The following is a 14,812-nucleotide window of genomic DNA, read 5'->3' on the forward strand; positions in this document are numbered from 1 at the left end:
AAAAAGTAATCATCAGAGGTTATATTTGGACAGCAAAATAGGAAATAGTATTGCATTATTCAAATGTTTGGTCACTCACTTCATTCACAAACTCCTGGGCTTGATCTGATAGAACCCTTTTTGGACTTCCATGATCTAGAAATTCAGAAATAAATAGCAAGGAAAATTAAAAGACAAGTTTTCAAAAACAAAAACAAAAAAAAAAACATTTTTACTTTGTATCTGAAGTACAGGCTGAAAACGTGTAACGAGCATTTAAATGAGAAATGGGTTTCAGAAAGAAACGTCTATAAGACTATCACAATGAAGATTTATATTTTATAAAAATATTTATAGAAGCAAGAAAAATTAAAACTCATACATTGTTCAATTTTAAATCACATATTTGGGCAATAAAATCGGTAGGACATGCTTTTTTTTACGTTTTGTTGATTTCAGAATGCCTACGAATTCTAGTAAAACATGACAATAACACAGTTATCCATCTGCAAACACATGAAATACACAAATGCTTATCTCAGAATGGTTTTCGATCATGAAATGTTAAAGACAAACCTCATAACTCCATTAGGTCCATTGCAATTTGCGGCTGATAACATATGGAGAGCTGTCAGTGGATCTGGTGTGTCGAGTTGTTCACCACCACGTGGTATAGTGTATAGGCAGGACAGCGTGTGGCGACCAGTACGTCTCATGGTTGAGATATCTGTATAATGAGATAGAACAGGGGGCAAATGTAGTTTAAGGTTATTAAAAAACATGGAGAGCATGCTAAAATACAACATTGACAAATCAATTACACGTGCAGTGCATGGGGAGGAAGCAGCACGTGATGCACAACTTCAAAAATTATATGCGGCAGGATTAAGTGATTTGCCCAGAAACATCACCTACCAAGGCAAAATATTTAAGTTATAAGAGCTGGAAACCGTGCTAAAATACACTTTTGCCGAAAACATTACTTTTGCAATGCATGGGGCACGTGACGCACTACTTACACGAGAAAAACTACATCTCATTCACTTGAACAGCACTTAGCACACTGCTGTAGGAGCAGCCCCGTGACGCTTGGCAAATTAAACAAACGCACCAGGATTAAGTGATTTGCACAGCAACAAAAGTTACGAAGTCAACTTTAACGATATAAAAAAGCAGGAAAGCATGCTTAAAAACAGCATTGCCAAATCGAACATAAATTTGCATTTACGCAGTATTTAAAGATTGTTCAGAATAATTCATTTAATTACTCTTAAAAAAAGTGCTCACCTACGAAGAAGTGGATACGAACACTCTCAATGGCTGTGACTGGGGATTAGGAAAAGTTCAAGAAGGTTGGCAGCTTATAAATGCTTTGCAGAAGGATGATTGGTTGAGCATGATGTCACTGGGTGTGAGAGCTGTGATTGGGCATGTTGTAATTGAGCATGCGCAAATAAAATGAAATACGTTAGGGGTACATAGCCAGACGGTGGGATGTACTGTGCGCATGCGTAGCATTAACACGCATGCGCTACCACAAACATGCATGAGCATAGTGAAGGCAACTCCTACGGGGTACATACATAGATGGAGTTCAGATGTCCCCGTAGTCTTGAAGTGGCTTCAGGAGAGGGGCTTTGCAGCCCTCCTCCATAAAATAATAATATATGATTAGCCATGCCCCGGGGGCTGGGGACCCCGGTGTCTGAATTGGGCACAGGAGGGGGGCCATACGGCCCACTTCCCATAAAAAAATTAAATACGTATACTTCGCTTATTGTCATTGTACCATAAGCGCACCCTTCTGATCACACGCTGAAGGCTAATTGGCTGTCAAGTGGTTGTCAACATTCGAAACTAGAAACTGTTGGCAGCCATTTTATGTCCCGGCACAAGGGAGGCTGAAGAAGCATGTGAAATGTGTGTTTAAAACGTGAAAAGGGGGCGGGTAGACACACCCTGATCCTCTAGGTCTCCTCAGGGAGTCACACAAGGTCTCCCAGGGCCCCTATTTTTTTTTGGGGGGGGAATCGCGGGGTGCACGTATGATCCACGCATTCTAGCAATATTTTTTTTAAAAAAGACGTGGGCTTCCGCGCGTCTTTGGTAATTTGCATTCTTTCAACTGTTTAGAAGAGATGCAGCAGTGCTGTATCCAGGATTCACCACTGAGTAAGTAAAGGTAACAATAACACTATTTACCTGCTAAGTGAATTTCTACCCATTGGATAACAGTGATGTACTTTTTAAGAAAGTTAAAGAAAATTATTAAAATAATAACCTCAGATAATCTCTTGTCTTAATATTTATATTAAATATATATAAATAAGTTTTTCAACAATGAAAAAATCGCGGAAGTCGCGCACACACCGCGTCTGATATGTATATGACGTCACGCGCTACCGCGCGTCCGTCACGTCGCGTTATACGTATGTCTCGCGTATGCGCAAGGCGTCGCGCACAAGTGGGAAACGTTGTACCCGTCGCACAACCTTCGCGTATCCTAGACAGCGACCCTAAAATGACGGACACGTTTCGTGCAGTAAATGAGTAGGGTGGGCAACTGCAAAAAAAAGAAAAAAAATAATAAAACTAATTTAAGTATATTATAAACAATATAAAATAATGAAAAAAAATATTTTTATGTAAATAAAATTAAGAAAAAAATGTGTAATGTAATTTAAAAAATAACATCTAAAAATAAAAAGATGAAAAAAATGCAGTTAGAAAATATTTTAAAAAAACAATAAAAATATTTACAAATTAGCATTTAAAAAATCTTTAAAATTCACTGAAAAAAACCAAAGGTTTCAGACATGTTATAGTTAGGAATTAGCATTTAAAAAACCTTTGAAATTCACTGAAAAAAACATAGGTTTCAGACATGTAATAGATAGGAATTAGCATTTAAAAAACCTTTGAAATTCACTGAAAAAAACCATAGGTTTCAGATAAGTTATAGTTAGCAATTAGCATTTAAATAACCTTAGAAATTCACTGAAAAAAACCATTGGTTTTAGTGGTGTTATAGTTAGCTAAACATTTCACTCGTATAAAACCATTGAAATTCCCCCGTTATAGTTAGTTGTACTAACTATAACTCGCGCGCCCGCAATCCACTGCTGATGATGTCACATATTACATCATTCATGACATGGTCAGTGACATCACTGATGACATCACGGATGACATCATCCAGTGAAAGTGGTTTGGTTTGTTATTTAAATATGTATTATATATATATATAGCAATCAGCCTTGAAGACTGAGTGGATGTATAAGTGTATGAATGGAGGATTTAGTACCAATGTGATTGACTGTCTAAGTGAGGAATTTTAAGTGTCTCACTAAATATATGGGATAGTGATTAAACTGTATGAATACCTGTATCACTCTATCTCTTGTTGTGTAAACTACTACATACGTTGGTTACTACCTATGTGAAAGTCTACATTTGTTATTAATTAGTTAAATGAGTATTTGTATGGGATAGTGAATGAATATGTGTGTGGTTGGGTGGGACGTGTGTGACTGTGGAAAGATGTGTAAATAGTTGATTTAGTAAGTATATGAGGTTAAGACTGTATATGGATACAGTTGTTTGGGTGATTCCAAGATGGCTACACGCTTAGACTTTACTTTGTGTCGCTGTGGAAACGTAATGGGGAACCATTGGGGAAGAAGCAAGTGTATTTTAAATCAATCATGTGTCCTCACCAATGAAAGCAGTTTTGAAAAAGGCTGATTGCTGAACCGCGTCTACTGGAACATTGATATTAAAAGTGCTCTTTGCAAAGAAACCCGCAGAGTGCTTGCACGACACGCAGGCACCCGTCTATGGAGTTCTGCATTTTGAGTGGCATTTGGCGGAACAGTAATTTACTTTTGCCAGAACCGCTACACTCACGAGGAGCATGTGCGCCGAGAAGGAGACGTTACTAAATGTCAAGGCGTTGGCCACCAAGACCTGGGCCTTCGGATATGTTTCTTGAAAATGAGGATTGTGGCAACGAGAGATGCAAAGCACTGTTTCACAACGAAAACATCTCCTCCACGATGTGAACAACACCGTGTCTAAGACCTGTGTGGTTGAAACGCGAAGGCTCAATAAAGAGAAATATAAACCCAAGGAGAGTGTTGCATAATAATTGTTTTTGGAAAAAAATTAATATATATATGTATATATATTTAACACCAACTTCCCAAAGGAAATGGAGCACTCTACGGATTTCTTTGTAAAGAGCACTTTTAATATCAATGTTCCACTAGACGCGTTTCAGCAGTCAGCCTTTTTAAATACTGGTTTTATATGTGAGGTCACGCGCTGTAGTGTAGTTCCTATCTTCCCAATAGGCTCTGCGCATTGGAATAGTACCTACAGCAGTAAAGGCCTAGGCCAGACGTTAACTAGGTCTACTACTGTCGATACTAGACTTAATTTTTGGGTTTGCCAGCTAAGCTCAGAGTTCGCTAGAAACTTTCTCGAATGTTCAAGGAAGGATTAACTCCCCTGATTAGACAAGAAGGGATTTAGTTTCTGACAACCATAGAACATGACAACTTTGCTCTCCCCTAATCAAGAGTCAATCTCAAGAGTCGTGTGAGCACAAGGCAATTATTTTACTCAGTCAGTACGTGCATTCTTAGTCTCATCAGAATGTAGAGAAAAGGAAGAGACGGGCGTGTTCAATAAAAGATGTTATTTATTGATCAGTCTCTTTTCTCGTACAAGAGAAATGGATCGATATTATTGCAATACTTATTGTTAAGTAAAGTGCATACATTAGAAGCAATAGTATAAAATAATACTGTAAAAACATTGATATGGTTTCTGAGCCATATGATGTTTAAAATGATTAAAATATATTTACATACACATATACATTTGACTAAACGTACTCAACTGGTGTTTCTAAATACGCCTACCCCGTGTACCTGACCTAAGTCTAATGCGTGGGCGGGAATAGAAAGTTACAGTTTAAGTTAAGTTTGTTTTTGCCAAGTGAATAACTAAAGAATTCTCTGTGAGGGGTTATTCAGTTCTGTACCTGGAATTTAGGATGAATGAGGAATGGTATCTCTTTCTCTGCTCTCGATATTCCAGGCTGCCTGCGAGGGCTACCCGGAAGCGCCGGTGCTGGGTCTCTCGGCTTGAGATAGCAGCGCGTCTCTCAGCGCGTCAGGAAGGCGGGGCTGCTGCCAGCGGGGTCTGCTTCTGCTCTCGGCTTCGGCAAGTATGGCTGCTCCGTCTTGTCACCACGCGTGTGTTTGCATAGGGCAAGGTCGGCAATATTTATACCTTAAAGGTGCCGGGATTGACGTAAGGATGGACATAGGTACGTCAATAAAGATGTCATACGACTTGCTCGTTAGCACATTCTTTACTAAAGTTCTCTGTGAAATCAAAACAATGGCCGCACGGATTATCCAGGTTGTCATAGGTTTGATTTGTTATGAGAACGTCGTATGCCTTATCAGGGGCTGGAGGAATGTCGCTTGTCTAATTAGATCTCAAGCGTTATGACCTAATCAGATAACACGTTCCTGTGCCGTAGTGTGACTGCGTCAGATAACGGTATCTGCATCATGGGGGTTTTCTTGCCTCATGGGCTGACTGTTAGTTAACTAGCTAGGTAGTTTAACCAGAATAGGGTCAGGAATAGGGGGATCGATTCAGAACCTATAGAAATACACGACACCCACTCCACGCTAACTATGGTCATATCTACTAATCTATGCATAGTATAACATAGTACAACATACTATAGAGTATAGTGTATACCTTACCACCCCAAAATACATAAATGCATTTTGAAATTTTCAAATATACTGAAAAATTGCAGTCATATATATTGTATGCACTTAAGCTATGAATTAAATGCAAAAGTAAGCACGCATTTTATGCATTATTGCTTGTTGGTATATGAGAAATACACATGAAATGGTTCTTAATATGGCTATACAGAAAGAAAAGTCGAAACCATTTCATCACATAATATATTTTGTGAACATACCAGCGGGCAGCTAAAGTCTATATAAAGTCTATAAAGTATCTAAAAATAGAAATCTTAGTTCTCTAGGAATAGTTCTCTTACTTTAAGCAGAAGATCAGTGTCCCGGGGAAAAAATATATAGAAAAATATTTTAAGGGCTTGCTGAAAAAGGTTGCTGTCCGTGAACTGGATTGTAATTGTTCATGTGACTTTATTTTTAAAGTTGAAGGCCGAATTCAGGGAACGCCGTGTGCGAGTTTACTCAAAAGTCTCTATTTCTGTTCCGGAGAGAACATCATATCATTCAGGCTTTCGAAAAAACTGTCAACAGCTTCATGGGAAAGTTCCTCTAAGTCGGAAATAGGGGTAACCATGCATTCGTGCGCATGATTGTCTCCATTGACATTCTGATTTGCATTGCTGACAGAAGGTCGTACCTGTTCGATGCTGCTTTCATCTTGAACTTCACTACTCTTCAATCGTAGTGGTGAAGATTCCAGGAATGCCGTCATCAGAATTGGCAGCCTTTGAGGGCAGCACAGTGCGTGAACCTTGGTAGGAACCAACAGTGTATCTGCATCCACCGGCGCATCCGATTGTAGCGTCAGACAGGTGTCTAACACGCATTCTTCTCCGCATAGCAGACACCTTAGTACAGGTAAAACACACCTTTGCCACATTGGTCGAAATGATAGAAACCAAGTCATGTTTAGGTCTCTAAGCCGGGAGAGTCCCAGGATTTTTGATATCCGGTCCCGGTATCGAATGGCTAGGATCGTATCTTCCATTGTCGCGAGAGTTTGATCTGTGACATGGGTTGCCATAACGAAAAATAAGGACTAGGAATAGGATTCCTGCAATTAGTCCCAGGATCAGGGGAAGTCCGCCAAAAATCGAATGGACGAAATCTGGAAAAATACCCAGTATGGCTTTGAATGGTGTTAATGCCATCGAAAATACTGTCTTAAATACCTTTGAGACCCCAGTGGTATCAGAAATATTTAAGATTTCGCTCAGGATTTCCGCGAAATGTACGGGGGAATTAGTTGATAATAATGTATGTATCTCTGCAGTCGTCCTTGCGACTTGTAGATCATACGTTTCTTTAGATGACGTGAGCCTTGTAGGCGTCTGAAGAAGCACTGTTTTCATTCTGCTTAAAGTATCTATTCGAATAGAAGTAATTTTCAAACCGGGCCATGCCCTTGCCTCCCTGTCTGGAAAGGAGCTGGGGAATAAAGAACGTCCACAGCACTTGACCTTCGCCGTCGTAGTGACGAGATAAGGAGTCCCGGGCATAAGACTACAACATCTGCGGTCTACAATAAGAATGTAACTCCCATTATAGAGTCTTTGAAAGAATGGTTCTATTTCAGTTGCAGGTGCGCCTTGCTGGTGACATGAAAGGTTGTATGAATTCCCTTCACAGGCTCCGTGCAAACTAATACCGTTACACAGAAGCGTGCCGCTTAGTGACATAGCACAATTGTTGCCACTAAGAAACACTTTCTGTCCTTTGTTACTGACACATGCATGTGAATAGGGCAGGTTCCAAGTTGTTTTAAGGTACCCCTTTCCCAATTTCTCGTACATGCCAGCCTGTATATATTTTTGGCAGTATTGAAACCTGAAGGTTGAGATTGGAATATTTATGATTCCGTGGATTATCCATTCACTGACAGGTCGTTCTGACATTGTCATTGGTAATCTTTCTAGTTTTTCAATGCTCAAGATTGTATAATCAGCACCCTTCTGCGCCATACCGATTTGTCTATCAGTAAGGTTAAAGATTTGGAATAGTGACGTTGTGTTGATTAAACGCCAAGGCACGTAGCCTGAACGCAGATTTTGTAACGTCCAGCCAAGCTGTACAATAGAACGCAATTGTGACTGTCCATGTTGTAATAACAGTAAGTCTTGCGATAATATATCGATTGCTGAAGACACAATGCTGTCCAATGAAAAAATTCTGGAGGACAGAGTCATTAACCCATTGTCCACTACAGAAAGTGATTTTTCCAAATTAATACGGTCAATTTCCCGTATTCTTTCTGCTGTTTCAATTTGAGTAACCTTCCAGGCCTCATTGTATGCTGCATATACAGAGGCTGCTATGAAACGCTTTTGACGCTGTTTGCGTGGTCCCAGTATGAAATCACGCAAGTCAGCACCATCAGTAAGTAAAGTTAGGTGTTGCTTAATTTCAGGCAGTGTGGAAGTTTGTAGCCATTGAAGGCATAATTTGCCCACACTGTAGGTTGTTATTATCCCTGGGTGATGTCTTTGGGGATATCTAGGGTCTGGCCTGGTCATTTTGAAACCCTGTGTTTTATTCAGGAATCTATCTTGACAGTTATTTGTATCTGTGGGCCAGATCAACCATTGTTTCCAATCAGGATGTGTTCTGTTTTGGTTAAGTATATGGTTTATGTCTATTTCTTCATCTGTTTCAGAGCTATTGCTAAACATTGTCGGCTTTGGAATAGACAGGTTATTTAAATCTTTGATTTTGGCTAAGCCAAGACAGGTGGTTTGTTGAACAGTGTCATTTAAAAATATCATTTGTTCTGGGATCATGCAGGCTCTAAACAAAGCTTCTAAACCCTGTACTTGCCATTCTTTTGTACCCCAAACACTTTTCAAATCAACATTTTTGTCCCAATAATCAAATCCAAAAGTATTCATTTTTTCAAAGAACGAATCAGAATAAATCAATTTTGTGTTTGTTATCATGGTTTTCATCCCTGTCTTGTTTGACAATTTGTAATAAAATGTTTCAGCATTAGTTATGTTAAAACCTGAAAAATATGAATATTTGTCATAAACGGTTCTAGAGCTCCCTTTTGGAGGTGTAGCACAATGTTCCCATTGATTATAATTTAAAACATTTCTAGGTTGTGCAGATTTATGCAAGAAATGGTTACCATAATGGTTATAGCAATACATACTATCATAATTTGTAGAACCCTGCAAATAATCATGTTTTGTAAATTTAGCAGACATTACTAAGTCAGACATCATATTATTTATACTTTCAAAGTCCCAATCATCAGCAAATGAGTTTGGTTTTGCAAAATCACTCAAGGAGATCTTGATTTGGTGTGGATATTTCAGGATCTCGACCGGACCATAAATTTCATAGTCAGTGTTGTCCCAGGCTACCCCACCAGGTATTGGAATTGCTGTGAAGTTGGCTGAAGAAAGTTCTGAAGAAAGTTCTCGTTTCTCGACGTGTGAAGATGTGTGTGGTTTGAGGACCAAGTTGATGTTCTGACTTGCTGTGTCCATTTTAGCATATTTTCCCTCAATGAAGCGTCCCAAAGTAAATACCATGATGAGCCAAAGTATGAGGATAAATGCACCAAAACCCACCCAAAATTCAATCCAAGGAGAAATCAGATATGTTTCTTTCAGATGTTTCAAAAGTTCCTTAGCTTTGTCTTTAAAGGATTTTGATGATGGCTGTGTCTTTTGTTCACTGAAGCCGTCAGAGGAATCATCGAAGTTGATGAAGTAACCAGATGCAGTTCTGTCAATTGTTCCAATTGGTTCAGGATTTTTGTTTCTTGCATTTTCACTTGGTACTTCAGTATAGATTGGTGTCTCTCTGCTAAATGTCTTTATTTGGGTTTTCAGAGGTCTTAGTTCTATTGCATTGTTGCATAGTCCTTGTTGTTCTTCTGTAGGCGTTTCGAATGTGATGAGCCTCTTTGATAGGACCTCTGTACTGGTAGCAAACCTTGGTGTTCTGCTACTTATTGGGAGTCCACTTGGCCTACTGTTTGTTATCGGCCACATGTTGTGGTTTTACCAGGTCGATGGATACAACTCGGTTCTCCTTTTTTCCAGCAAGTGGCGGTAGTACAACTGATCTTGTCCCGTTGACAGACAAGACAGGAACTGCTTTTCTGTAAGAAGGCCCAAATTCCTTCTTTACCGCGATCTTCTCCCTGACTAGATCCCCGACTTTTGGAATCCAGACAGGTCTTGCTGGGACAGGTGGTGAATCTTCAGTGGTCGTTGGCTGTTGTTTCAACTGTATGTTGCTCAGGTCTTTTCTTGTTTTGTTTAAGTCCTGCAAAATAGCCAAACGGTCTTTGACATCAAAGGTTTTTTCTATTACCACTGAAGTCTGACTATCAAGGTCAGAGATCAACATCCTAGTTCCGAATAATAATTCGTACGGACTGAATCCCTTCAGAGAATTTCTTGGCAAGTTATTTAGACTACGTTGGACACTTATTAGATGTTTGACCCACCCAGCTCCCGAACCTAATATCCTTTCTATTATAGATTGCTTTCTGCCTTGGTTTTTTCTTTACACCGTCCCATACCCTCAGGAAGGAAGTGAGAAGATTCCCGCTGGGCTGTGCTCATTTGGCCATGTTTCCCCCCCAGGCTGGTTTGCTTGAGTGAAAGAAATGGTCGAACGTAGCATGCTCTTAGCGTATATGCCATTTAGACTCGCAAATCTTGTATAATAGTCCGGACGTCAGCCAAGTGCTGGTGATCTACATTATAAGTGGAAACTAGCCTGTATATGTTAATCGCAAGCCATTCTTTTTGCTGGTAATATTATCTGCCTTGATACGACGAGGTATTAAACTGCTTCTCTCCCCACTGCGATCTCTGTTGCAGTTTGGGCAGTTTTTTACAAACATGGTGTAGTGCAGGCTCATGCCTGGCCACCAGTACCGTGATTGTAATTCTTCCAGAGAATCTTTTAATTTAAGGTGTCTGTGACCCTCGCCCATGTGTGCGTCTGCGATTAACAAGTTTCTCCTGTCCATGTTTGGAATCACTCTATCCCCCACTCCAGGGATTCGAGCAAAAGGGACGGAGTTTGCATCGATTATGTATGTATAATTGAGTGGATAGTTGATCGGTAACGCTGAGCAGTCGCCTTTTGATGACGTTTTCACCGCCAGCAGTGTTTCGCCGTCAATGTATTTTAATGTACGCTTTTTTCGATCTACGGGAGCCGGTTTACTGGCTGCCGCTGCGGCTGTTTCAGCCAATGAATTCCCTACAACGTGAACGCCATCACGCTGGTGACTCAGTGAGTGTGTCACGTGAGTCTTTGGTAGTTCTTTTTTCAAAAGAGCTACCTGTTCCCAGAGCAGTCTCTGCTTTATTGGTGCATCTGTGTCATCTTTATAACCGTTCTGAATCTATGTCTGCAAATCCTTGTTATATGCTTTGACACAGTAATATGAATCTGACACTATAAGTGTCGGGAATTCGCGATCCGCATTATCTAGCGCCATTTTCAAAGCTAATATTTCAGTTTGTTGTTCTGAATTGGTTTCTACTGAGTGTGTCTTTGTTAATAGAGGTTTTAGTTTACCTCCGCGCCACACTTCTTTTGTAATCTCACATGTGGGGTTGTATGCTTGTTCTCCCCAAAACGGATGGTTCAGCATGTCCGTCTGTATAGATTACACAGGCGTAATGTCGTAGAGGCAGAATGTCGATTGGCAGAGGATACGTCTTTTCATATTTTAGATTTTTCAATTCTTCTAATTCTGGATCAAAGTAGTAGTATACTTTGTCCGTTGTGATTGAATTCACCCATTGTATCCATTCCGGATTCAATGTTGTTGTTGGTAAATTACACGGTGTTGTTAGTGCCTCGAAGGCTGATTCAGCTGTTCTGACTGTGATATGTCTACCGTCAGCTATGTCTTTTTCTCTAGCTATTGCGGTTTGAACTGCTTGAACAATTTTTCCTTTGTTGCTGAATCTCTGTTCAGCTTTTGTGTACAAGTGTGATTTGAATGCAATTGGTACCTTATCTCCCTCATTAGAGGTTAGGTATGTGAATCCGCATCTCCCTGGGATGACTCGGATCACAAGGTTGCGTGTATTATCACGGGTTTCTAATTTTGTTTTAATTAGCATGTCTGTTTGTAAGGATCTCAAAATTTCTGTGTGTGCTTGAGTCCAACTGGATCTTTTAAAGTCTGGTTTAATTAGATCATAAAGGGGTTTGACCCTTTCTGCGTAATTTGCAATATATGTTCTTCCGAAATTTAGGAAGCCTAGAATTGACTGTAGGTTTTTTAGTGTTTTAGGAGCTTGGATTACGGCACATTTCTCTAGGAAATTGTCTGCCAGGCTTTTACCTTCACTTGATAACTCATATCCTAAGAATAGGACCGTCAGATGGGCAATTCTGGACTTTTTGAAGTTGAATTTGTAACCCTCTGCAGCGAAACCAAGTATTATGGTGTTCACTCTTTTCAAGTGAGTCTCCAAGTCATCATCTGTTAAGTAAATGTCATCGACATAAGATAATGCTTCATCATCATATTGTTGTAGTAATTCTGTTACTCTCGCTGAGAATACCCCCGGGCTGTTCTTGTACCCCTGGGCTAACCGACAGAATTGTTTTTGAGTGCCATTTACTGAGAAAGCTGTTAAATATCTGCTCTCTGGTGCTATGTTTTGACAAAAGAATCCATTGGAGATGTCCAAGGTTGTTTTGTATTTTTTGCGCACTATGTTATTCATTAGTGCAGCACTGTGTGAGTTTTGCACTGCAAAAGTTTTGCAACATGTGTTAAGGTGTCGGTAATCCAAAACTAGGCGATATGAATTGTCTGGTTTGGAGACCGGAAACAAAGGATTGTTCATTTGTGAGGTGCAAGTTTCAATCACCCTCTGGTATTCTAGCTGATCTAGTATTTCATTTACTTGTTTTTTAGCTTCTTGCTTGATTGGGTACTGCCTTTGTGCAGTTGGTTGTGATTTTAACTGGACTTTGTGAGGAGGAGAATCCTCATCCCATCCTACATGATTTTTATATAAAGCAGGCGCTAAGGCCACTGCCCACTTTCTAGCAAGTGTATATTTTTTATGAATCGGTATTTGATTCGAGAAGGCAGGCATAATTACTTCTTCGCCATGAGGGCACTCCCTGACAAACTCTGGTGGCCAGTCTTTTTCAGCTAGAAGGATGTCATAGCCTTTGGAGAGGTTATCCCAAAATAGTCCCCTAATTTTCCTAGTCTTATCTCCCTCTATACGTAATGTTATCTCGTATATTTTGTGGGGCTTGCTAACTCTGGTATCTGCAGTTTCCACTTGAAGGTATTCATTCGTGTCCACTGTCTCCAGATGATTCATAAGGACTTTGCGAGCTATGCTCACCTCTGCTGCGCTGTCTAGCATTGTCTGAGCCCACTCTCCGTTCTTCAGTTGTGTCCTCAGTATTCTCGGCATTGTTAACTACCTTGATACTGGCTACCTTCTTTTTTGGAAATTGTGATTTCTTTTTCAGTTGAGCAGGTTCCTTGTCTTTGGACTTGGCGTGCTCTTCTGATCGTCCTCTTCTTTCCGATTTCTGCGAGGAATTCTGAAAAGATTGAGAGGGACGTGTATCAATGTCTTGATATCTATCAGGTTTTTTAATATTATCCCTATTTCTAAGGTTATATCTATTCCCAGAGGGGTCACTCTGGGGTGACCTTTGTCTCGGGTTTGGAGATTTCTCTCTTCGCCTTGGAGACCTTCCTCTGGACTGGAATTTCTTTTCTTTAGGATTGGATTGTTTGTTTCCATCCCAGTTCTTTTTTGGTGAATTATTATTAAAAAATATTTTTTCTGGACTTGTAGTCAGTTGCGGTTTTACTGGTATTCCACCTAGACTATCTCTGCCTAGTTCTTCATAGGATTTTTCTATGATTCTGGCAATTTCAGCTGGTTGGTCTGCTATATCTGTCTCTTTTAACCTCTGGCGGATCGCCACGTTTGCTGCTTCACCTTTTATGTTGGCTAATAATATAGCCGAGACCTGCTTGAAGTCTTTCAGTAGTTTCATACCAAGAGTTAGAGCAGGTTCTGGACCGTATTCATCTTGAATTTGTTTTAGCACATCTGGTATTACCGAAATGGATGGAACACCGTGCGTTTTTGTATAGATGGAAGCAAAGACTGTACCCCAAGTGTCACAGTCCTCAATGTGTGGTGCGATTCCCATTGGGAGACATATAGTCAGAATCCTGTGTTTTTCCAGCGGGGTGGTGTCAGGAAACACCGCCTCTATTTGGGTAATTTTCTGTGCCAACCAGAATGGTATCTGTTCCCGTTTAGCTGGAACTTTACCTAGGCAGGATTGGATGTTCTGTGGTGTAATTTTATTTGTGTTCCCCTGGTGAGGGGTCAGCTGTGGAAGTTTAATCGCTGGCTGAATTGTTGAAGTCCGCATTACATACTGAACTAATTGTCTGTGAATTTTTAGTAGTTGTTTTAGCTGTATTAATAGCTCTGCTGCAGGCATTCTTTCGATGTCTGGATGTGGTGTGTATCCGGCTAAGACCGGCCACGTTGTTCCTGGTCTTCCTAAAGGACCGAGCCTTGTAATGTGATTGTTATGTTTTAGGGCACCATCAAATAAGAGCAAATGCTCTTGGAATTTGAGTGGTACTTCCACCTCCTCGAAAGGAGTGTACGTTTCAGGAGGTTCCTCTACTTTGTAATAGTGGAAGTACTTTGTTACAGCATTAGCTGCTGGAAAATGTATCCATGTATAGTATACCTCTGTCTGCCGATATTCGTGTGCCTCAATTACGAATATGACTGTGCCACCTCTAGGTGTCAGTCCATTTTCTATAAGTTTTAAGGTTATAGATCTCCTTTTGGCGACCTGGATGAGTATTATATCCGGGTCTGCTGTTTGCATGGTAGCATCAGCATCTGCGAGTTCAGTTGCTAATCTAACTGCCTCTCTTTCATCATCACTCTCTGCCATTTTACAGATAGGATGGTATTATTTTTATTTGCAGATCAGGTTTCTTATGGAAACAGAGATTAGATGCACAATATTCTGGAACTGTTTTA

At 40.1% G+C, this 14,812-nt stretch overlaps 1 protein-coding gene across 3 annotated transcripts in view; it reads right to left on the reverse strand.

The window, feature by feature from the left end:
* LSMEM1 (leucine rich single-pass membrane protein 1) overlaps window positions 1-14,812 on the reverse strand; it is a 267,545-nt gene that overhangs the window by 171,174 nt on the left and 81,559 nt on the right. Inside the window, exons 3-4 of one of the 3 annotated variants that reach the window (XM_078674442.1) lie at window positions 556-706; window positions 80-135 (exon numbers count right to left, since the gene is read on the reverse strand). The exons of the other annotated variants lie outside the window; for them this stretch is intronic. Of the exons in view, the coding sequence (XP_078530568.1) occupies window positions 81-135; window positions 556-706 (206 nt within the window). The 3' untranslated portion in view covers window position 80. The remainder of the gene's footprint in view (window positions 1-79; window positions 136-555; window positions 707-14,812) is intronic. 3 annotated transcript variants of the gene reach the window in all.

This window comes from Lissotriton helveticus, chromosome 1_1, assembly GCF_964261635.1.
Source record: "Lissotriton helveticus chromosome 1_1, aLisHel1.1, whole genome shotgun sequence".
NCBI classification, from domain to species: Eukaryota; Metazoa; Chordata; class Amphibia; order Caudata; family Salamandridae; genus Lissotriton; species Lissotriton helveticus.